At 45.2% G+C, this 23,981-nt stretch overlaps 1 protein-coding gene across 1 annotated transcript in view; it reads right to left on the bottom strand.

Moving 5' to 3' along the window:
• svep1 (sushi, von Willebrand factor type A, EGF and pentraxin domain containing 1) overlaps positions 1-23,981 on the bottom strand; it is a 107,204-nt gene that overhangs the window by 17,158 nt on the left and 66,065 nt on the right. Inside the window, exons 8-37 of the mRNA XM_080486365.1 lie at positions 22,181-22,299; positions 21,061-21,190; positions 18,538-18,645; positions 14,885-15,016; positions 14,553-14,744; positions 13,493-13,614; positions 13,308-13,413; positions 13,027-13,230; positions 11,940-12,173; positions 11,629-11,790; positions 11,207-11,368; positions 10,925-11,086; positions 9,507-9,595; positions 9,290-9,386; positions 9,016-9,129; positions 8,128-8,241; positions 7,773-7,974; positions 7,296-7,453; positions 6,521-6,719; positions 5,637-5,812; positions 5,400-5,524; positions 4,404-4,533; positions 4,146-4,316; positions 3,776-3,949; positions 3,559-3,678; positions 3,293-3,469; positions 2,251-2,335; positions 1,972-2,163; positions 1,072-1,239; positions 35-707 (exon numbers count right to left, since the gene is read on the bottom strand). Of these exons, the coding sequence (XP_080342491.1) occupies positions 35-707; positions 1,072-1,239; positions 1,972-2,163; positions 2,251-2,335; positions 3,293-3,469; positions 3,559-3,678; positions 3,776-3,949; positions 4,146-4,316; positions 4,404-4,533; positions 5,400-5,524; positions 5,637-5,812; positions 6,521-6,719; positions 7,296-7,453; positions 7,773-7,974; positions 8,128-8,241; positions 9,016-9,129; positions 9,290-9,386; positions 9,507-9,595; positions 10,925-11,086; positions 11,207-11,368; positions 11,629-11,790; positions 11,940-12,173; positions 13,027-13,230; positions 13,308-13,413; positions 13,493-13,614; positions 14,553-14,744; positions 14,885-15,016; positions 18,538-18,645; positions 21,061-21,190; positions 22,181-22,299 (4,997 nt within the window). The remainder of the gene's footprint in view (positions 1-34; positions 708-1,071; positions 1,240-1,971; positions 2,164-2,250; positions 2,336-3,292; positions 3,470-3,558; positions 3,679-3,775; positions 3,950-4,145; positions 4,317-4,403; positions 4,534-5,399; positions 5,525-5,636; positions 5,813-6,520; positions 6,720-7,295; positions 7,454-7,772; positions 7,975-8,127; positions 8,242-9,015; positions 9,130-9,289; positions 9,387-9,506; positions 9,596-10,924; positions 11,087-11,206; positions 11,369-11,628; positions 11,791-11,939; positions 12,174-13,026; positions 13,231-13,307; positions 13,414-13,492; positions 13,615-14,552; positions 14,745-14,884; positions 15,017-18,537; positions 18,646-21,060; positions 21,191-22,180; positions 22,300-23,981) is intronic.

The raw sequence follows: 23,981 nt of genomic DNA, 5'->3' as shown, positions 1-23,981 counted from the left end.
AACGGGATTAATGTGTCTGGTTTTTAAAGCTCACCTGGATGTATCCGTTCTTTAGCGATGGCGGTGATGGACAGGACACTGGTCCGCATGTCGGCAGAACTCCTCCCCACTCTCCATTGGCCTTGCAGGTCCTCCTTTTCTCCCCTCGGATCAGGAAGCCATTATAGCAGCTGTACGCCACAACAGCCCCAAAACTGTAGTTAGTTCCGCTCACGTAGCCCCGATCGATGCTCTCGGGCTTGGAGCACCTCACGGGCAAACAGCCAATGTCATACGGCGAAGGATCCCACTCTCCTCCCATCAGACACCGGAGCGTGGACGTGGTGTTGAGCATGAAGCCCTCTTCACATTTGTAGCTCACTTCAGAGTTACTCGCGTATTTTGGCTTGTTGACGGAATCCAAAATGGCATGGGGCAGGTGTGGCGGACGCAGGCAGAAGTTAGCGATGCAGCGGGGGGCCTGCATGCCGTCGGGCGGCGCCCACACACCCTGAGCGTTGCACACCATCTTGGAGTTGTTGCCGGCAGTGTACCCATCTGTGCAGTAGTAGTTCGCAGTGTCTCCAAACAGCTGGTGGCTCTCGTAAGGCTCAGCGTGGTCGATGTCAGGCGGCGGGCCGCAGGAGCGAGGGACGCACTGGGCCGAGCTCTCGCTCCACTGGCCAGTTGGAAGACATTCTCTGGTTTCAGGACCAATCAGAGTGTAGCTGCACAGGGAAAACACCAAAAGGTGATGAGAGAGAGGCCAAAAAGTCCATCTTTCGAAAAAGAAATTGCATTTATCTGGCAACGTGTTGAAAACACGCGGATTGAACCCTGCGGCTTAAACAATGATGCGACTAAGTTATTGTTTTTTACGGGTTAACGGGCTTCTTGCCGCCAATATATGGGTGATGCGTTCAGGTGCATCATGTAACTCCGACCTTTCTTTTTCTTTTTAAATTTGGTGGGTGCGACTTATATTCAAGTGGGCTCAATAGTCTGGAAATTACGGTAGTTTTCATGCTGGGCCACTAGTGGGTGTTCAGTCTCCATGTGCACGATAACCGAGTGGACTGCGGCTACATTTACCCTTCTTTGCAGATGTAGTGCACCTTGTTTCCCAGTTCATAGTTCTCTCCCACGGTCACGGCGTCCCGGAGGGCCGGGGGCTCGCTGCACAGGACGTTCACACAGCGAGGAAAAGGCCGGCTCCACTCGCCCGTCGCTTCACAAACCACCTCCATGGAGCCCTGTGGTCTTCACAACAACACACTCTACTTAGTTTACACACTCATTTCACTGAGATGAAGGCTGACAGTCACGTGTTTGTTCAAACATTTACAGCTTTGAGAAAATGTTATCAGATGGAGGCTTCAGATAAGCTTTGTGGGGTTTTTATCTCTCCTGTGGCCTACTTTGTTTTCTCTGTATTCCTGACTGAAGTGTCTTTTATATTCATGAAACTGTCGTGTTTTCATAGTTTTTCACCGGCATGTAGTCAAATCGACTGGTGCTTTGCTCAGAATATTACGGTACTTTAATATTACAGTATTCTGGATAAAGTACCGCAGCAAAGGTGAGGCTGTTCAGAAGGAAATGACAAAAAAAACGAAACAATCCTTTGTCTTTGTAAGAATACTGATTTATTGTTTAATATAGTATTTTAAATACTGCAAGAGAAATTCTGTTAAAGCTGGATTTTGTAAAACATAATGATTGTTCAGAACGTCATTTTGTCCAGCCAGCCCTCATTCATTCATTTATTTATTTATTTTTTTCTTTATATCTTTCACAGATAAAGATCACAAAGTGCTACTAAAGCTTGTTCAGGACACAAAATTATGTTAATTGAGTTATAATAAAATTCTACTGTGTTTTTAAGTGAAATGACTGTTCTCATTATTGGACCTGAGCCCACACAGGTACAATGAGAAGCCATCTGAGAGGCTCATGAACTCAGCTTCAGGTATTTCCGGTAATTCTTCTTACCTGTATCCCTCATCACAGGTGTACGTGACGGCGGACATGTATGTGTTTGAGTTGAAGGTGTAGTCAGCATTGTCCACGGTCGGCGGCCCGCCGCAGGTCACTGGGTGGCAGACAGGGGGCGTCCCACTCCACCGCAGGCTGGACAGACACTGGAAGTCGTAGGGGATCTGGGGCAGGAAGCCCTTCTCACAGCTGAGGCGGAGAAGACGGAGGGATTGTAACACGAGCTCCACATGTTCCTGTCCACATGTTTCACGCCGGAAGGGATGCAAACGATACCTGAAAGTCACCTTGCTGCCATAGGTGAAGTTACTTCCCTTCATGACGGAGTGTTCGGGCACAGTCGGAGCGGGACAGGACAGAGCTGGAGGACGAGACACGAGATCATCTAAAGAGCTCACAGACGTCCGCAGGGAGCAGTCATGATATTTAGAAGAAGCAATTTCAAACTTCAGCACCACAAGTCTCTTGTCACAAATCATGAATGTTGATCTGAAGGTTTTAACTCTTTAACTCTCAGTTTAACTTTCACTTCACATTCCAGAGCATCAACATGAATGATTTAGAACGGGAAAAGCTAAATAGTGAATTAAATACATTAAAAAAGCATTAAATGTTAAAACTATTTCTGAAACTGAATATTAAATTCTTTATTATCATTATTAAGATTCATAGTTTTGACATATGTAGAATTGTGTAGATTTCCTAAAAATTTTTTTTTAAATATTTTTAATTAAATTCAGAGCAGACTGAAGGATAGAGTCTTTATCATTATTGTTGTTGTTATTTCACATGTGACGACAGAGAAAGTTGAAGACGCTTAATTTTATTTTTTGTTTGCAGTCAGCAGAATTTGTTGGAAGTTGGTATCGTTATCGCTTCATTCATCAAATGTAATGAGACCCCAATGTATCGCACCACATCTCAATTGAACATCAACTCATAACTATTCTGATAAGTGGATTTCCTGTCAGTGAGGTCGACTCCGTTCTCACTGATGTCTTTTCCGCAATAGTGAATTAAACATCCTTCCTTTTCCCACTTTTCTTTCACACCGCAGGTCTTTTCTGAATGATGCTTTTAGAAAGTTTGGAGATACGATCATGTTCATTGTTTTCAAGGTTGTCAAGCTTGAACATATCGACATAGATCTTTTTGTTTCAGATTTCTCTTCAGGAATTCAAAATATTATACCCGACTCTTTACGAGGAAATGAGTCATGAACGGAGCCGCTTCACCAGGAAACCAACAGAAAACATCAAATCAAACTGATAAAATAAAGAACTGAAGCAGAAACGTGATTTCCTGTTTGACCCCTGACCTCTGCAGTACGGAGCCGGCTGGTCCCAGCGTCCCGTCTCCAGACAGATTATTCTCGGAGAGCCCATCAGCTGGTATCCGTCGTTACATCCGAACGCCACCTCGCTGCCCATCAGGAAGTTGCTGTCGTCTCTGTGGCCGAACTCCGGAGAGCCGGGATTCTCGCACCTCACGGGCTCTGGAAACACACACTCATCTCTTCATTCAGAGGCAATAGAAAGCGTTTCCAGCTGCGGTCTTTAGGGTAGATCAGAGTAGAGTCGGTACCCGTGCAGTTTTTGCCGTCGCCGCTGTACGGGTGAACACAGGTGCAGGAGTACGAGCCGTCGGTGTTCTGACAGCTGGCGTGCTCGTCGCAGTCCGAGCCCAGGGCACACTCATCCACGTCTGAACCCAAAACACTTGGTGAGTGAAAATGTTTCACATGAACGACTGGTAAACTGTGTGTGTGTGTGTGTGTGTGTGTGTGTGTGTTAGTGTGTACCCAGACAGGCCGGTGGGTTTCCTCCCCACTTGCCGCTGTTGCTGCAGCGCACCTTGGCGTCTCCCAGCAGGTAGAACCCGGCGTTACACCGATACACCACCGAGCTGCCGGCCAGGAAGTCCGACCCCTCAAACAAGCCGTGCTCCAGGGGACGAGGAGGTCTGCAGGAGACCCCTGAAGACACACCCACACACACATCACACTAATTTTTTACTTCAGGGACCACATGCAGCTCACGATCTCAAGACGGTTGTTAAGATGATTTTATCGTCTTAATGTTGTTGAACTTGAGTTCTGAGTCCATAATAACACACAGATTTCCTCAACGTCGTTCAGGTGTGGGGAAAGTTACTGGAAGTGTGAGCCTCACGTTCACAGCTGGGCAGAGGGTGGCTCCACTCTCCTTTATTCTGGCACTGCAGCAACGGCTCCCCCACCAGGTAGAAACCGGGATCACAGGAGAGCTGCACCTGAGCGCCGGGACTCACCTCCACCGAGGAGGCGTGCAGGTGGGGCACTGAGCTCTCCAGCTTGGGGCAATCTGGACACCGGCATTATGTTCAATCTGACTTTATTCACTCAAAATTAGTAGTATTGTAGGTATATTTTTAGAAGAAATGTCATTCACCAGCACAGAAAATGCTGTTGAGGTTGACTTTGACTCGTCCCACCACCCCGTTGAGGAAGTCGGGCCAGGCCAGGACGTTTCCTCTGTGGGTCACATGGGAGGCTGGACAGCTGCTGGACAGAACTTTAATCTGGAAGAGACCGGGAGACATCAAACATGTTCAAAGGCAGAGAAGTAACAGAGTACAAATACTTCAAGACAGGACTTCTTCTTCACTGAAGTATTTTTTTGAAAATGTGTTTTACTATCTAAAATCGCACAAACATTTGTAGTTTTTAATTTTCTATTTATTCAAGTATTCACTCATTTCTTTCTTTATTCATTCATTTACTTATCCACCAAATTAGTTTTTATACATTTACTTATTTAATCTTGAAATTTCATTTCCTTAATAATTTACTCACTCCTCTATTTATTTACTAATTTATTAATATGTCTGCATATAATTTGTCCACTTATCTCGCTTGAAGGACTTTATTGTCATTTTGATTGTTAATTGCCATTTCTTTTTTTAAATTTTCAGTGGAAAATGATTTGTGATAAAGGGGCAAAGTTTATTAGAAGTTTAATATTCTTTCTGCTCCCTTTCACTAAGGAATTTGAATACTTTTGTTCCGTACTGTAATGACATTTTTTTGTTCGTTTTTTTAATAATAAATAAATTAAACTAAACTAAATCTTCATTTTATTCAATGAATGGGACAATAATATTAATAAGGTTTTATTCCAGGGGGTCTTTATTGGTGAATTTTATGTACGAATGGTTTAAATCCAAGACTGAAAAGAAAAGACAAGATTTTGAAGACAACTTCTGTTTGAGGGTGAAGAAAAGAAAAAGTTTTGAGAATCCTTTAGTGAACGTAGATGAACTTTAACTCTCGATATTGACTTTACACTGTATCATACAGCTTCTGCAGGCTCAGTTCTAGAAATGGATTTCTAAACATGGATCAAGCCTCAGGACTGGCCGTCGACCTGCAGCTTCGTGGAGTTTACCTGCTGTGGCGTGAGCACTCGATCCCAGATGTGGAGCTGACTCATGGAGCCCACGAAGGACTCGACAGGATTGAAGCCTTCGCCTCTCTGGTCCTGGTCCTGTCCCAGCACTAACGCCCCTCCACCTGCAGGACGCGGAGGAAAACCCGAGGTTAACCCCCGAGGAGACGGTCTAGAATGACGGGAATCCACACGTGAGGCGGCAGAGCGGCGGCCAGGCTGAGGATAGCACTACACCTGGGATAGTGGTGCCCACTGACAGGCCTTTGCCTCCGTCCGAGGGCTTCCCGTTGATGTAGATCCTCCAGTCCCCGTCCCAGCTCCTCCAGGACACGCCGATGTGGTACCACTGACCCGTGTTGACCGCGGGGCAGTCGGTCACCCGCTCCTTACCGTTCACATACAGCACCCACCTGGAGACAGGGCGGGTGTTAACGTCATCGTAATCCAAACAGGATAATCTGATCTCAACAGAAACGGACCAGAGAATTCCAGTGAATACAGACAACTCAGTTCTAGTACATTCTGAGAATGCATGTATATTTTCATGATTTTAATGTAGTTTACTATTTTACAATCTTTTATTGGATGATTGTATTCAATTTAATATTCAGACTCGTACTGGTTTAATCTCATTATTTATATGTGCATATATATATAAAGACATTTCTGATTCCTCACACACTCTGAACTCTTTCTGATGCATTTCGGGAAGTAGAGTGGCATCTAGTGGTCCCAGTCGGTATTTATCAGTATATTTTGAGATATAAGTTACTTCTCAATGTAAGTTTCATGACCAGCCAAACAAATGTTTTTGTAACTTATAGTCCAGAAAATACGGTAATATTAATGTTGATCAGTAAAAACTGAAATAATCAAGCAAATGAGACAAAAAAATAAAGTTTATTTAGTCCTGCAATACCAGCTTGCACCACAAGATGGTGTATTGAGTCTGGCTAAAGTACTTGGTTTCAACACAGTGGTGTAGTCTACTCAACACTGCCACCCGGTGTACAACAGAAGCATGAATCAAATTTCCCCTCAGGTCCCACTGATGTATGGATTTATTTATTTTTACCCCTGTTGGGGCAGTTTCGGCTTGATCTCATTGCACCACTGACCCGTTGTAGTCTATGAGGAGGAAAGCGTTGTCGCTGCCCTCCACAGCGTAGGACACCGGCGTGCCGTAGTTTGTGCTGTCGGTCGACTTCATCCAGAAGGTGCAGGTGATTTCGGTCAGGGCGGGCATCATTCCGTCCATCATCACGTAACCATGGATACCAGAGACCTCGAAGTCCAGGTTGAAGGCGGAGGACATTTCTGATAATTCATCGAAACAGTAATAAAAAAAATTAGTGATGCACCTGAACGCATCACCCATATACCAATGGCATGAAGCGCATGAACCATAAAAAATCCATAAATTAGCGTCATTGTTTAAACAGCAGGGTTGAAAGCGTGTGCAAAAAGTAAAAGCTTAGAGTCCAAACAATACGGTATACAAAGACTAAAAATGAATACAGATTTTTATACAGAATATTTTTTGGGGGGGTCACCATAAACCGACACAAAGAATTAATGAAGCAACAAAACTTTTTTCAGAAGACAAACTTACTATATATAATTTGGAATTTTTGTTTTTAGGTCAACACCTTCTATCTTTACCTTTACGTCAGAATAAAAATCAGGAATAAATCACAAAGTCATTGTGTTTTTTCAGTATTCACCATTAAAAGCCCGAACTTTCCAGGTTTCTTGCATGGGAAATTTTTTTTTTAATAGAAAATGGTTAAAATAAATCAACATCAATCATCTCTTTGCCCCCCCCCCCCCCCCCCCCCCGCCCTCCTCCTCCTCCTCTTCAGTTGCCATGGAGACGTGTCTGTCCTATAGTACCTGTCTCACACCTGGTTCCGTTGAACCCAGGGAGGCAGCGGCAGCTGTAGGAGCCCAGCCCGTCCAGGCAGCTGGCCCCGTTCACGCAGGGGTTGGGATCGCACTCGTCCACGTCCACCTCGCACAGCCGGCCTCGGTATCCCTCCACACACTGACACCTACGTACAACACTTCCGATTTGAAACGCCTCCACGAATCGCAATATTTCACAAAACGTGCTGGTTCATACTGTTTGTTTGGAAGAAGACATAAGTGTTTATGTTGATCACAGTCTCTATCTTTATTATCAGGCTTAAACTCTTGAAGCTTGTAGTTCGGACTGACTCATGTTAACCTCGCCCGTTTGCTTTGTGATGCTGCTGTAGCTTTAGACATGCTGCGGGAGCTTCTTCAATCTAATGAGCTGCTTTTCTCACTTTCTGTCCAAATGAACCTTTGTGGAAAATGTAGCTGCTTCTTCTGGCCGATCTTGTTTACCTGAAGTTGTTGACGGCGTCCAGGCACGAGCCCCCGTTGAGGCAGGGCGCGCTGTAGCATTCGTCGACGTTGATCTCGCAGCGATCGCCCGAGAAGCCCGCGGCACAGTTGCAGGAGTAGCCGCCCGTCAGGTCCTCGCACACGCCGCCGTTCAGGCAGGGGTTGGACAGACACTCGTTGATCTCCAGCTCACAGCGATACCCTGTTAAATGTGACCGGTCAGCGGAGGTGTCAACAATCTACTGGATTAAATAGCTGCGGTGTGTGTGTGTGTGTGTGTGTGTGTGTGTGTGTGTGTGTGTGTGTGTGTGTGTGTGTGTGTGTGTGTGTGTGTGTGTGTGTGTGTGTGTTGAACCTGTGAAGCCGGCGGCGCAGCTGCAGGTGAACTTGTTGACCTCGTCCACACACACGCCTTCATTCAGACACGGCGAGGAGACGCATTCGTTGACCTCGGCCTCGCACAGAGAGCCTGAGCACGACGAGGACAGCGACGGAGAGACGGAGCCCAAAGTGAGGAACAGTTTTATGTTTAGCGTTTAAAGCGCTTTGATTTAATACTTGACATATTTCACATTATAGGACATTATTGTTGGAATGCAGTCAAATATATGTAAATTTTATTTGTGACAATACAGTAGTAATGGAGGTTTTTCTGAACTGTAGCAGCATTCTGTTGTCATACAGTGACATCTAGTGGTCGAAGATGGTATGTACGGGTATATTTGAATGTTTAAGTCGCTTTTTAAGACAAGCAGGGAAAAACCCAAATGAAATACAAATTGTAGTCCAGAAAATATGAACAGCTTGTAAAAATTCAGAAATTGAGACGTTAAAGCAATATTACAAAAGCAAAGAGTGATTAGGAAAAGTTATTTTGCCTGCATTTGTTTTAATGTGTTGTCTGTACTTTTTTTTTTTAATCTTTTTTATGAAAACGTGTAAACGTGCAGCACTTTGGTCCACTGTGGTGTCTGTAAATGTGCTTTATGTTTAAACCAAAAGAAGAAGAAGAGGAAATGCACTTTATAAATAAAGTTGAATCGGAGGTTTCAAGCCGAAGATATATCATCATTTTCATAAATTCTCAAAACTCTACCCAACCAACACTTCTTTGAAATGTACAGCACATTTATTTAATATAGAATGTAAAGGGTTAAAGTGTCAGGAAGCTGAAAAAAGTCTCCACATTTGAGTGTTTGAATCCGTGTTGCCTCCATCAGAGTTTCCTCGAAGGGTTTGTTACCTAGGAATCCGGCCTTGCACTGACACTGGAAGTCCCCCATGCCGTCCTTGCACAGCCCTCCGTTCTGGCACGGCGCCGAGTCGCACTCGTCGATGTCGATCTCACACTTGGCGCCTGCAGGAGAAAAGTCACAGGCTCCGGCTAACGGTTGTCTCAGGCACACGGCGCTGCCGTGGCTGCCGCCACATAAATCTCCTCGCAGGACGGACGCGTCGTCGCACTAACTGCAACTCCTCTAGCTGGTATAGATGGTGATGACCCTCTGCGGACTGACCTGTGAATCCAGGCATGCAGGTGCACACGTATCCCGCCCCGACCTCCTCACAGGTTCCTTTATTCTGACAGGGGTTCAGGAAGCACTCGTGGAAGACCTGAAAGACACGAGGGATCAGACGCGACGGCCGCAGGTCAAGCGCGGTCGTCTGCCTCTGCGCTCCGTGTCTCTCCGGTGGATTGACGGATGAGGAATAACTTGATGGGTGGATTCTGACCTGACTGCTGGCTTGGTAGTCCTCGCTGACCTCCACCTCGGGAGCTGCAGTCACACTCTCCTCCTTTGGAAGAAAGCTGGAGCCGAAGCCTGACGAGAGGAAACAGACGATATGAGCAAAGGCAAGAAGGAAAGAAAAAACTAAATAAAACCTACAAGGATCTTTCCTTCCAGACGGTGGAGATCCAGCAGAACAAAACAAAAGCCCGCATTTTTGTTTCAAAACTCATTCCCACACTTCAGGCATGCAGCGTCATTTATATTTCCAGTCCCTAATAAAAGTCAGATTATTTCCATTTCTCCCGATGGCGTATCGTAATCCTGTCTCCAAGTGGACTGAGCTGTCACAACACGGATCAGACGCCACCCGACTGCAGCTCCTGGTACTCAGCCCTGCGCTGACTTCATCCTCTGACTGACGTCTGGCATCGGCCGCTTTATGGCCCCGTTTAACAGCAGAGGTGTTAATGGAGAAGCACTGCTCAGTTTAGAAGTCACATGAAGTGAAACTGCAGCAGATTTGAACCGACATCGCTGCTGCAGTCACCGTACAAAAAAAAAAAAACCTCACAGGGGAGTCTGGACCGCAAGAAGCATTTCAGCAAACAGAGTCCAGGGAAATAATTGACATCATTTTACAGCTAATTTCATCGCAGGGCCGCATGTGACCAGGCTGGACCAAGAAGGAAATCCTCAAAATCTCAAATAAATTAATTCAGACTTGCTGCCTAGTCAAAGGAACAGCGTGAACTAATGAAGCCTGAAGCCAGCAGCAGCGTTTCGTTGTTGTTCTTCCATCTGGGGATTCGTTTTCAAAAACGTTCTATTTCCAGCATTTCCAGTGCCTCTGAGCACAGTCGTCGTGTAAACAGGCGCAACAAAAGTTTTGCGTTTTCACTTGTTAACGTCGCCATGGGAACAGAGACTCTGTATTTGCACTGGATGAAAGATCGTAAGATAAACGGGGCATTAAATTGTGAAGAAGCCTGTAGCTTCATTCAGACCGACTCGTCACGCCATGACATTGCTGCTAATGCTATTGCTGCTAATGCTATTGTGCTCACAATAAGGGAGTTAACGTCACTGAACTCTCAGCTACATGCGTTTGTTCCATCTTGAGCTCAGTGTTACATTACTCACTGACATAGAGCGACCCCCAGTGGACACATTACAGACGACAGTCACTTGTATTGAGAGTACAGGCTGCCATTGTCCTTTTTGCTGCATTTCAAAAGCAGGAACTTTGAAAAGGTTCCAAAAAATGTGTGTGTTCTACGTTCTAAGTCAGGAGTGTCATACATAAGCCCACCCCCTGATGTAAAGAAACAAAAAAAAAAGAACTGAGGAAAACAAGCTCTAATTTGCTCAAGGACACGTGTATGAGGTTGTAACAGTAAATTCCAGGCAATGGACACTCACTGGAGCAGTGCTGTATGGTGGTGGCTCCGGTGATGGTGGTGGTTCCGTAGAAGGGGCAGGAGAGGCAGTAGGAGCGGCCATGTTCAGGCTGGTAGTAATCTCTGGGACAGGGGTAGCAGGGAACCAGGCCTGTGCGAGAGAAGTGTCCTGCTGAACAGGGCACTGACGGGAGGACAAATAAAAAAGGTTTAGATAAAAGAGTTATTCCTGGATTTTAACTGGAAATGAAGTAAAACTATCTCCTCCTTCGCTCTGGTCAGGTGACTGTATCTGATGCATCACCTCCACACTCGGCGTCGTCCACGGCCCCCCTGGTGACGGTGGAGGTCTCGTCGGGGCAGATCAGACACTCCTTGGCCCCGAAGCCCGACTGGAAGTGACCCAGTGGGCACGACTCGCAGATCTCCAGCCCGTTCAGAGAGTGGCTGCCGGGCTTACACTGGCCTGCCAACACGTGCAAAACACCACCGTGACAACACTGTAGACACCACACTATTAACAAGAAGTCAATAATGCTTATTTTTAATTTTTTCCCCTCTAAAAGCATCAATTACAAGCAACAGCTAAAGTTTCAATGATATCCCAACTCCATTTATCCTATTTTATAAAATAATAGCAATAGAAGAGCACTTTACAGTTTGGCTTCATTAGAACATGAACAAAATGGTTGAATTCTTATCGCTGTTATAAATTGCGTGCCGCACCTTTGCATTCGGCGATGCTGCGGGAGTGCAGGTAGGCCGTGGACGTCCCCTCAGGACAGGACTTGCACTCCAGCTGACCCTCCTGGTCCTGGTAGGAGCCCAGCCAGCAGCTCTCGCACTCGTTATATTCCAGGGAGAAGTACGTCCCCACTGGACATTGGACTGCAAGAGCGCTCGATTAGTGACTTACTGCGAGCAGAAATCTTTGACTTTCATTCGGGCAGCATTCACAAAGGAAAAACAAACCCTTTTCCCCTCAAATGAGGTGTTTAAATGAGTGTGTTCTCCACCACCAGCCTCCAGCCACTCACCACACAGCCGCCCTTTGAGCACCGAGCCGGGCCGGCAGAACAGAGACACCTTCTTGCCCTCCAAAGACTTAGGGTCGGCTACGATCATCTCCGAGGACACGTGGAAGCTGGACAGCGGCTGCTTGGCCAGCGTGCGCCTCAGCCGGTTGGTGAGCTGCTCCAGGGTCCGCAGGAGCCGCCTCTGATTGGCCACTTCGATGGAGTCGTTCCTCGACAGGGGCAGAGGGATGCTTGCTGGGAGAACGGCCAGAGTTTAAAGGACTGGACTGCAGTCCAATACGTACATAACAGAATTATCTGCCCCGTGGTCCTACTGCCTCCACAGGTGAAACTATGGGTGCGTCTGAATAGTCCCTCCTATCTCCTAATAGTCCCTCCTATCTCCTAATAGTCCCTCCTATCTCCTAATAGCCCCTCCTGTCTCCTAATAGTCCCTCCTATCTCCTAATAGCCCCTCCTGTCTCCTAATAGTCCCTCCTGTCTCCTAATAGTCCCTCCTATCTCCTAATAGCCCCTCCTGTCTCCTAATAGTCCCTCCTGTCTCCTAATAGTCCCTCCTATCTCCTAATAGCCCCTCCTGTCTCCTAATAGTTCCTCCTATCTCCTAATAGTCCCTCCTGTCTCCTAATAGCCCCTCCTGTCTCCTAATAGTCCCTCCTGTCTCCTAATAGTCCCTCCTATCTCCTAATAGCCCCTCCTGTCTCCTAATAGTTCCTCCTATCTCCTAATAGTCCCTCCTGTCTCCTAATAGCCCCTCCTGTCTCCTAATAGTCCCTCCTGTCTCCTAATAGTCCCTCCTATCTCCTAATAGCCCCTCCTGTCTCCTAATAGTTCCTCCTATCTCCTAATAGTCCCTCCTATCTCCTAATAGCCCCTCCTGTCTCCTAATAGTCCCTCCTGTCTCCTAATAGTCCCTCCTATCTCCTAATAGCCCCTCCTGTCTCCTAATAGTTCCTCCTATCTCCTAATAGTCCCTCCTGTCTCCTAATAGTTCCTCCTATCTCCTAATAGTCCCTCCTGTCTCCTTTCCTATCTCCTATTCAGAAGCAGCCACTGTCCTGAACAGAGAAGGTCACTTGTATCCTACCTGTGATGTTGAAGAAGATCTGGATCTTCTGGTCTCTGGTGGGCCCGGTGATCTTGCGGTGCCTCTTGGTGCGGTGGCGCGGCTGCACGCCGCCGTCCTGCTGCCTCCGGGGGAGCTGCCGGCTGCCCGTGGCGAAGCCCGACTCAAAGTAGGCGTAGTCCTGCGTGCCCTGGGGACCCCAGCTGTTGCTCCAACCTCCCGGCGCTGAGCACACAGGCGAGAATAAGTGAAAACTCACCGACGAGCGAAGACGACGTGGCGATCGGCGAGCGTCAACGTACCGATGGAGAATCCGTTCTCGTAGTCGTAGTTGTACTCCAGGCAGTGGCCCTGCGACAAGACCTCCAGCTTACAGGTGACCTCATCGCTGGTGCAGATGTTGGGGAGCTTGCAGAGAAAAAAGGACGCATCAGAAAACAAACCACAGCTCGTCGGCGCGTCTGTTCCCGCTGGTCAGAGTCCTCACCATGCCTCCCAGCTTGGAGCTGAACTCCCCGGTGAAGGTCTTCACCAGGTCCCCGTCGTCACAGCGGGACGCTTTGAACAGCATCTCGAAGGGCTTGAACCCGTTGTTTGCAACGCGGTTCACTGTGGGAACGAAAAGCAGTATTATAGCTCTTAAAGTTCTTGTTACACATTTGTTCTTTAAACCAACTTAACTGCACCTGAAAACGTCCAACAATAAGATGAACTGCACAGAAAGTCTTACATTTTCAGTAAAATGCACAGGAAATTGATATTTTTGATAAAAAAAACACATTTTTATAGTAAGTAGAATGGAGATTCATTAAAAATGATCAAATATAGATGCAAAACTAACATTTCCAACAGTAGCAGACTATATAAAAAGACTTGAAACATATTTTAATAAAAAACTTCAAAGAAAAACTGTGTATTTAAAGTGTGTGCAGCATGAAAGTTTGGAGGGAAAAGTTTGGTTTAAGCACTGTGGAGGGGCTTATATTCCTATATTTTGATATCCTTCGACTTAAACCACATATTAAGAGGTCAAAACTTTGAAAAAGAGGTATTAAAATCTAATAAAATCTATTGCAGTTAAATAAACACTTCATAAAATCCACTTGTGTAGCATTTTAACAATATTAAAGGTACATATGAAGACATCACGTCATGAGAAAATGACTTATCGGCTTCAAACATGCCGATCAAAAGATTTGAATATTAATTCTATTAAGCATGAGTATTACTACAGGTTGAAGAAAAAAATACCAAGATATAGTACTTAAGTATTGTCCTTTGGTTGTTGATAGTCGTTACTTCCACTCATGACTTTGATTAGTGTCTTAGATAACTTGTGTAGGCTTTTATTATGTACTCTGTATAAAAGTTATTTATTTAATCTCTGATTGCATCAAAGCACAAAACACCTGTATGTTATCTCCATTTGCAGTTGGGGTGATTTTATACCCTCTGAGTATTTTCATTTGTATTTCTGGGTTTTAAAGCTCAGATGTGACAGTAATCCTTTCTGTACGACAGCAGTGTTCGGAGCGCGCTGCACTCACGGGAGCAGTCGGGCCGGTCTGCCGAGTACGGCGGCTCCCAGACGCCGTTGTAGGCACACAGGTAGCTGTGCACGGCCTCCTGGGTGAAGCTGTAGCCCTCCTTACAGTGAAGGGTGCAGTTGACTCCCTCCTCCTCCTCGGTGCAGACGAACTCGCCGTTCGCCGGGACGTACGGCTGCTCGCAGGTCGTCCCTGTGGAGAACCAAACAGAACAGCCTTCTCATACTGGTGTTTCAATGAGGAAATAATAGGAAAATTTGCCGAATAAGAGAAAACAGAAGCAGGAAAACGCTGAATTAAGACAGAACAGTAAGGACGTGTTGATGCGGTGCCTTGGATGGTGATGGTGAGGTTGCAGGTGCGGCTGTTTCCTGCCGCGTCCGTGGCGACGTACTGGACCACCGTCTCTCCGACTGGGAACAGGGAGCCGGGACTGTGGCTGCTGGTGACCGTGAGGCGTCCACCTGACGGATGAAATGTGCCTCGTTACATTATTCCACATCCAAACAACGCGACTACAACGATTCTGAAGCAGTTTGAAGAGTTCTGTGAAGATAAGAGTTATTACCGTATTAGCACGGATATAAGAAATTATTTAAAAAAAAAACTTTAAAAAAGCTTTTATTCAGACAATGTAAATGATTCTGATAGAACAAGGGTGGAAAACCTTTATGTTTGACACCCTTGGTTGAATGTACGTTGTTCCTCCAGGACCCTGCAGAGGGCGCTCTTGGCCTGACATGAGTCACTCTCAGTAAACCGTGGCAGTTACTGTATGTTAAACAAAGATATGTTGACATAGGAATGATGTGTCTGTCTGGGAATCACATGGCAGTGGAATCCCAAAAAAGAGGAAAAAAAAAAAAAAAAGCATGTCTGAGGTCTGAAGAGGAAAAATTCCTCCTGGACGGTTTACAAAAGTGAGAGAGACAGAAAGTGATGGACGGAGCATTGGAAGAGACGGCTGTGGTGATTGTGCACCGGCTCTTGGGTTGTGGACAAAGAACAATGAAAACATCTGCAGTAAGTAAATCGAGAGGGGCATGACGAGAAGAAGAAGACAAAAAAAGAGGGGGAAAAGTGACTGATTGACCTTTCTTTTAACTCGGCCATTAACAGTAGCGATGTCGTTCCAACAGGGCTGAGACACGTCTGGCCTGCTGGAGTCGCCCTTATATTTAGCCTCCGTGTGTGCGTGTGTGTGTGTGTGTGTGTGTGTGTGTGTGTGTGTGTGTGTGTGTGTGTGTGTCATGACTATATATAGAGCTGGCATCAGGGTGTGGGCCTGGAAAAACAAAACACTGACGTCGAAGCAGCGTTGAACTGACGTGGTGCCGACCCGAAGCAGCCGCAGCAGCCTGTTATTACTGTGTGTGTGTGTGTGTGTGTGTGTGTGTGTGTGTGTGTGTGTGTGTGTGTGTGTGTGTGTGTGTGTGTGTGTGTGTGTGTGTGAGGGATGATGGGTGTGTGTCGAGCGTGCGATGGGGGTGCACCTCTGCAGACAGGTGGGGGCAGTGATGGCTGAGGGTTTGGGGTCTGACTGTGGCTGGAGCCTCAGAGGAGTCTGGTTTGTCGTCTGTCACCACCCCGGCTGTTCGGCTGCAGCCAACAAACTCCACCGTATTTAGTCTGTCTGGCAGAAATCACCCTCTGAACCTTCTTTAAAGAACCAGGGTGTCCGACAAATAGACCCCGGGGCCATAAGCAGCACCCCGGAGGTCCATTTATTACTGCAGGTCACTGAGGCCTCGTTTACAGGACAATGTTTTCAAGTGAAAATGGAAGACTTTTGTTGAAAACTGCTTCTGAGGTGAAACTTATGAAATCGCCTTGAGTCCGTCTCTGTGGAAACGGCACACATCGCAACTTTAAAAAAAAAAAAAAAAACGCTCTGACACCCATCTACATGGAAACTGCGGAAAATGCATCTTTTTGAAAACGTTTCCACTACGCCTCTGTGGTGTGGCAGAAAAGGCAACTTTTTAAAGACGCTCCTGTCCTGTCTCCATGGAAACAGGGGAAAATGCAACTATTTGAAAAAGCTCTGAATCCTGTCTCTATGGAAACAAGGAAAATGCAACTTTTAAAAAATGCTTCAACTCCCGTCTCCATGGGAACGCAACTTTTGGGGCTGTGTCATCTGAACTAGTCTGACATCCCTGTTATAGCACCTGTTATAACCTGTTATAACACTTTAACAAAAGAGGCAGAGGGAATGTTTTTAGTCATATTACAATCGGAATAAACAGAAACACCTGGGTTAAAACTCTAACACCATGCAAATGAATTCCAAAATCCACGGAGTCTTATTTTGACGAGCAGCTCGGTTTCACAGGGTTGAAGAAACGCTCGTCAGACTCTCTTCTCTGTTTATTTTAAACAGTTTAAGTCACTTAAAACGAGTTCATGTTTCACGTAAATTACAAGCTTTTTCAGATCCCTGTCAAAAATCATTCCCTCACTTCTCAGCATGCAGGTCACTTTTTCCAAACTCTTTCCCTGGAGGGTCAAACGTTGCACCTTTTTCTCCTTATTGCCTCGCAGGTTTTTTTGCTTCATTTAACAGCCTGGTCAATATTTCCCACATACATCAGAGCCCGGTTGTTTGGGATGACCCGGGCCAGAAAACTCTTTTTTTACGATTGTATTTACACGGTGTCATAAAGATCTGAGTTTGGTGCGGCTCCAAAAACACCTGAACGCTGTTGGCCTCTGACACCGCTCTGATTCGGGGTGTTTTTTTGTGCTCATGAGGTAGTTTGTGACTCATGCAAGTTTTAGTATGTAAACGAGGTGGTTTTCATCCGCTACACTATACTCACAAGCTGGAGAATATAAACACATGCTACGTTTACGGCGTATATTCACCACTGACACGAGCTCATTAAAAGGAAAAACTGGATGAACACAGTGAAAAGTCAAATACTGATTTTTTGGGGGACGTTTCAGGGTTTTACACCAGAAGGTTTCATTAAAATTGGCTTTATTTTGTGATTGCAGTCATTTTCTGTAGTAACTGTTTGGTTTTTGTGAAAATATAGACATTCTTATCACGTGTACTCTGGTTTAAAGTTTAACTTTAAAGGTTATTATGGCTCTAATCAAGATTAAATTGAGCCGTATGTAAAAATGTGTTTGACACTCCTTATTTATGTAAATCCACTTTTCTCTTGAAACTTAGAACAGTTGAGCAACAGGAGGTTTTATGACACTGTGATCAACCTGCTTTTACCAGAATGTCATTTCCTTGATAATTTGACAAAGTTTGAATCAATGGGCTTGTGACGCTGACGTGACAATGGAATAAAAAATAAGACCAGCTCGCCTTCTCCCAAAATAATACCTTGAAGTGATGAGATGTAAAATGGGGTTAAAGTGAAAAACAGATGTATTACAAACTCCCGACGGTGCTAAACGTGTAAAACTAGAAGTGATGAGCCTTAAAGTGCCTTAAAACTGACATTTCAACATAAGAGTCTATTTCCTCACAGCCAGGACGAGTGTCCCGTCCTATTGTGAACTACAATCAGCCTCATTAAGTGGAGAAGCAAAGAAAAAAGAATGGAATTCTACGAGTAGACGAGTTTGTGCTTCACGAAATCCTCAAAATGACCGCGTGAAAAAAAAAACGTATGGAATGAAGGCAAAGTTCCACAAAAGAGGATTTTTTTTCATGGTGAAAACACCTGCTTCTCTCCAATGCCTCCATCTGTTTTAACATTAATCACATTAACAGGCCGAAGCAGCTCCATCCATCCACGGGTTTCTTTCACCCTCTTAAACAAATGCGGCTTTCACTGCACGGGGTTGAGGTCGGCCTCTAATACCGTATTTCCCACATACATCCAAGAGGCCTCGCCTGATCCCCTTTTTCCAATCGAGCCCTCGGAAAAGATCCCGTTTAACCATCACCGGTGGAGACATGAGGGTGGAGCAGGACTGGAGCGGAGAATAAACCGTCGACTCGGACAGAAACCAGACATACCTGAGTTGTCGGAAAACTGCGGGACTTCCCAAACGGCTGGCGTCTCCGTGTTTGCGGCCAGGACGGCGGGCGGCGAGCGGCACCTGTCGATGAACGGGGGCTCTGCATCTGCAAAGAGATAAATGCTCTGTGCATCTTGTGTTTCCTCACGGGCAGACAGACGACACACGACTCAGATCGCCTTCGCCAACAACCGTGAGCCAGACTGGAACGTATTGGGAAACAAGGGGGAATACGAGTGTCCCAGCGTGGCTGCGGCGTGCCACATGTCCTGTTAGTTCACGTTAAGAAAGAGCTTCGAAATAAGCTCCGAGTCGCCTGATAGGCAGGCATGTGGGTGAAACAGACCAGTCATCACAAGAACCAATAACAATTCAATAAAGGAAGAACAGTAGAGGAAGGTTCTCTTTAATTCTGGAAATGTTAAGGACTCCATCATGTTGCCCCTCCCCCATTAATGAATGGCAGTAAATAGGAGGGAAGGTGCCTCTCTCTGTGCTTCCACATGAATTAAAAATATAGTGTAGTGAAACAGGAAGTTACCCCTGGGAAACAGGAAGTTCCACCTGGCAAACAGGAAGTTACCCCTATGAAACAGGAAGTCACCCCTGGGAAACAGGAAGTTACCCCTGGGAAACAGGAAGTTACCCCTGGGAAACAGGAAGTCACCCCTGTGAAACAGGAAGTTACCCCTGGGAAACAGGAAGTTACTCCTTGGTCATTTCACTACAAAAAGAAAAGCTAGCTCACGCTAGCCTTGAAGCCGGTTAATGTCGAGTGACGCAAACTAAAAGTAGCTGACTCACACACACGTTCGTATTCTGTTCCTTTATGTTCACGAATCAAGGAAACAACTAAAGGAAATTATGATTTATTCAGTAAAACCAACAAAAAGTTTGTAAGGACAGCAACCAGTTTTCGTTAGTTTGACGTGTCCAGGTTATCCGAATACGAGTTAGTCACCCGGCCGTATCTTAATGACTGCTAGCATTTTACTCAACGATAAAAGGAAAGTCATGACACAATACTGTGGACAGAACAAATGTGAAATGTGGGGATCAGTTTGAGTCCGACGACGACGGCGAGCTTCTTCCGCAAGTGCTGAAAGACGACGCGCTGCAGGTAGCATGTAGCTAGCATGTAGCATGTAGCTAGCATGTAGCTCGGCTCGGAAATGATTTAGTGATTAAAACTTATGTTTTCTTTTTGATTTGCAAAAAAAATAATATTGTTTAAAAGTTAAAAACCATTAAACTGCATGGTAGTAAACATTAACCTGACTGGGTCAGTGAATTTAGTTGTGGTTTGTGAAGATTTTGGTCAGAATTCAAAGACAAATGTGAAGAATATCAAATATACAAAATAGTGAAATTATAGAAAGGAACATTCTTCGGAACAAGCGCTGTCCTGTAATCTGTCTTCCTACCCGACAGTACACAGTGTCAGAGGGCACTGGTTGAACACATGTCTCTAATAAAAAACCACAACGTTCCACTGCCATAATGACATATGGAAATGTTCACGACTCGCATGCTTGAGGTTCTGTTGACTGCAGTGATTATTGAGCGGCTGACACGGGACACCTCTGTTTTTCACTCCGTCAAGCGGCGGCGGCGTTCGACACCTGCCGGGTGTGTGTGTGTGTGTGTGTGTGTGTGTGTGTGTGTGTGTGTGTGCGTGTGGAGGGTACGTTCATCTATTTCTGTCTTGAAGTTGGTTTCCCATTGGTGTGCCGTCCTCCGATCTTTCAGTTTCAACTCAAAACGTATTTTCTTTTTCCGTTTTTGTTTCAGAAAAGTTTTAAAGGCAAAATTTTGAAAAAGTCAGTTTCCACGGAAACAATGCGTTTCACCTGAAGTAAACAGGGTTTTATTGTCGTTCAGAATAGATTATAATCAAACTAGTCCTGTTAAATGGTCCAAATTGTCTTTGGGATCCGTTACACGTCGTTGATTTGATGTAGTTTTTGCAACGTAAATATTGTGATTCCCCTTTCACATTATTTACGTCTCACACAAAGTTCTGGTGAGCAACGACGCCGCCACTGTGCGAGCGCGGCCACGGAAAAAGAGCGAAGGTGTTCCAAACAATAACTTATGCTTGTCTCGCGTTGCTCTGCTGATTTGATTTATTTCTGTGTGAACAATATTTCTGTGACTCTGACAGCCGAACTGTCATCACAGCCGAGTCCGTTTCAATCTTCCCGCCCGCCTTCAAGTTCATTCATGGTGGCTTCAATGAGACGTTCACTCGGTGGCCGCGGAGTCTGAAATGTCCATTCTGCGAATGGTTTTGTCTTTACGTCTACGTTTGTGTGATTTATCGGAGCCTAGAAAGGGTAAAAACACTAATCCAAAAACAACATGACGTCTGGCTGGAATTATGCATGAATGACCGACAGCGTGACCAGAAAAGTCTTTTCCCACTCTCTGACGGAAATGTTGGGTTGGAGAAAAGCCCCGGGCCTCATGCAGCCCTCATTGTTTGATGTATTAAGCAGAATGGGGGGGATGGGGGGCTCACCGGTGACAGTGACTGTGAAGGAGCAGTTGGCCTGGTTCCCGGAGCGATCCGTCGCGATGTACGTGATGGTTTCCTTCCCGATGGGGAGCAGCTGGGGAGGGTTGTAAACCGGTTTCACCTGGACCACCACCTGGAGGAGCGGCGGCAAAGTCAGTCGGAGGAAACGCAAAACGTATGCGAGGAGATTAATGTTGAGATGACATCGGGTTTGACTGGATTAGTGGATCCTGCTTCCTGTCGCTTTGAAGAAAATGAAGAAAGAGACTTCAATACAGATTTTTCCATTGTGTAGATAGATAGATAGATAGATAGATAGATAGATAGATAGATAGATAGATAGATAGATAGATAGATAGATAGATAGATAGATAGATAGATAGATAGATAGATAGATCGATAGATCGATAGATAGATTTTTAAATAGATAAATAATAATTTTGACAAAGTGGGAATTTTGTTTAAGGCTTAAGTAAATTCTTAGAAGTATCTGAAATGTTTTGGAAATTTAAATAATGCTCCAAAGAAATGTTTAAATCTGTCAATAAATATACAATAATGACTTAAACATGATGACTTTGAGAAAAATTACACCAGAAATTAAAATGTTGATGAAAAAAAAAAAAAAGCCATTAATAGGGAATAAATAAAACATTAGCAAGTTCACGTGTTGATAGAAATGAAAAAAAAATTAAAAACTGCAATTAAAGATAAATTATTAATATATTGGATATGAATTTTTTATAAAATGTTGCTAAAAACATGAAAGCAAAGAATTAATAAGCAAAATTTAGACAAAAATGACAATAAAATAATCCTATATAACATTTTGACACCACTTGGAAATAAAAAAAACCAAAACATTTCTCTGTAATGGAGCAATGATCTGCTTCTGTACATTTGTGAGAACACAAAGTGACTTTTCTTTTATCTACTGTACTTTGGCCCAGACTCTTTGGTCGACCTCAACCCACAGGTCGGGAACCGCCGGCCTCAACCATTCCAGTTAACTCCCTAAAAATAATTTTTAAAAGTTTCATTCTGAAACGTCCCGTTTGGGAACAAAATCCAAACAGCGTCACGTTTCAGCTTCTGCTAACACAGATTTTCTGAGGAGTCCAACCTCGTCCTTGGAGTTGTCGGTGGCTGCGGGAACGTCCCAGCCGATGTTGGCGGTCCCGCGCCGCTCGTCGGTCTCTGCGTTAATGTCGTCGGGGCACTGAAGCCACGGCGGCTCGGTATCTGAAGCGAAATGACAGAGGAGGAAAAGACTCAGGACATTTAATTTAGGTCTGGTGAATGAAATCAGGACTTCAAGTAAATGTTGACCACATCACATCCCAACACACGGCGACGTCACCGTGGACCGACGGGCGCGACGCTGTCTGACGTCTTCAGTCGCAGCCGGTCGCACACTCAAGTATCAGAATATGTTTGAAGTTTGTTAAACATTGTGCAAAAACAGCCGACTCATGTGGGTCACACCGAATGTGGTAATGTCATGCAGGGTTCAGCGGTTCAGCGGTCTGGTAGCCAGGAAGCTCAGCGATGTTGATGCTGAAGTCATGCCACTGCGGCGCGTTTTGTTTCTCGGCCAAACAGTAGGTTTTTAATTCCTGGCATTGTATTCAGCCTTTAAAACTTATCAGTGCGTTTTGGTTTTTCTTTTTTTTTTCACGCAAACATTTTCCTCCACGACTCAAAAATCAAATTCAAAAGTCCCATCAGCTCATTAGAATCCGTCGCAGTAAATTGTACTTCTACTATGATCAAGTAGACGGACGATACTAACAATGAGTGTCAAGACTCCCAGTACATATTCTCCTGGGTCTTGGTGGTTTTAGAGTTCAGAGTCATGATAATATGAGTGTGGTTTCATTACAAAAACAACCAACAGGGAATGCAAACTCCACCGTTTTGCCATGGGAAACTTTTCTGAGACGAAAACGCCAAAACGATGGGTTTTCACTTTGAGGCCTAATACTTCCTACTTGGGGAGAGAACATCTGACCCTCCCCCTGAATATCGAGGGTATTGGCATTGGCACCTCTTAAAACTCATTGTCCTGATTTCCATTCCAAGTACAGCGCGCCAAAAGCCAAGATCTTTCGTTCAAAGAACTAAAAAGACTCTTGTACCATTGTTACGTCCGCCAACGAGGTGATAAGATCATCAGCGTAGATTTGTCTGTGTCTGTTTGACTCTTAGCAGGATTAAATCGAAACCACTTCACGGATTTAGTTGAAATCTTCACCACCGTTTTTTAATTTTACCTTGGGAAAGCGAGGACGCGTCCCAGCAGCGCTCTCTATAAAGTCTTGTGTCTGAAAGGCCCCAGACAAGCAGAAATGCCCTGAGCGTGATTAAAGCCGACTCGGCGTACATATCCTTCACTTGTTCCAGTAGGAAACATCTGACTCCCTTTAACACGAGGCCTCATCGATCCACCTGTCTTGTCATTCCAGCCACCCTAACGTTTTCCATCTCTCTGTTCAGGTCATACATTTCAGTTCATGTCGGTTCAAGCTTTCAGTAAACAGGCTCCAGGAGCCGACGCTGCCTTGGATCTGCGCCGGCCGTGTCTGTTGTGTGAAGAGAGCTGCTCCAATCTGGATCTGATGATCCGTCCGCTCAGGCATCCGACTCTGCTAAACGCCAACGCGCTCCGGAGAAGGCGTGGGAGGGTCCAACCGGCCTGCAGGACGGCTTTGAACTGGAATTTCATTTAGTTGAAAGTGACTTTGGTGGACGAAGGAATCAGTGAGCTTCTATATTTTTTAACAATAAAACCTTTTTCGTTTAATTAAACCTAAAGACTTCTTCGATAAATGTAAATTCTTTCTTGCATATTGTGCACATAACCGTGGTGCTATCATTAAACTTCCATTACGACCTGACCCATTTCATGCATCTGCTGCATTGTG

Source organism: Lipophrys pholis (genome assembly GCF_963383615.2).
Source record: "Lipophrys pholis genome assembly, chromosome: 18".
Classification (NCBI taxonomy): domain Eukaryota; kingdom Metazoa; phylum Chordata; class Actinopteri; order Blenniiformes; family Blenniidae; genus Lipophrys; species Lipophrys pholis.
The sequence above is the reverse complement of the archived record's forward strand: the minus strand, read 5'-3'. Positions and strand labels throughout refer to the sequence as shown.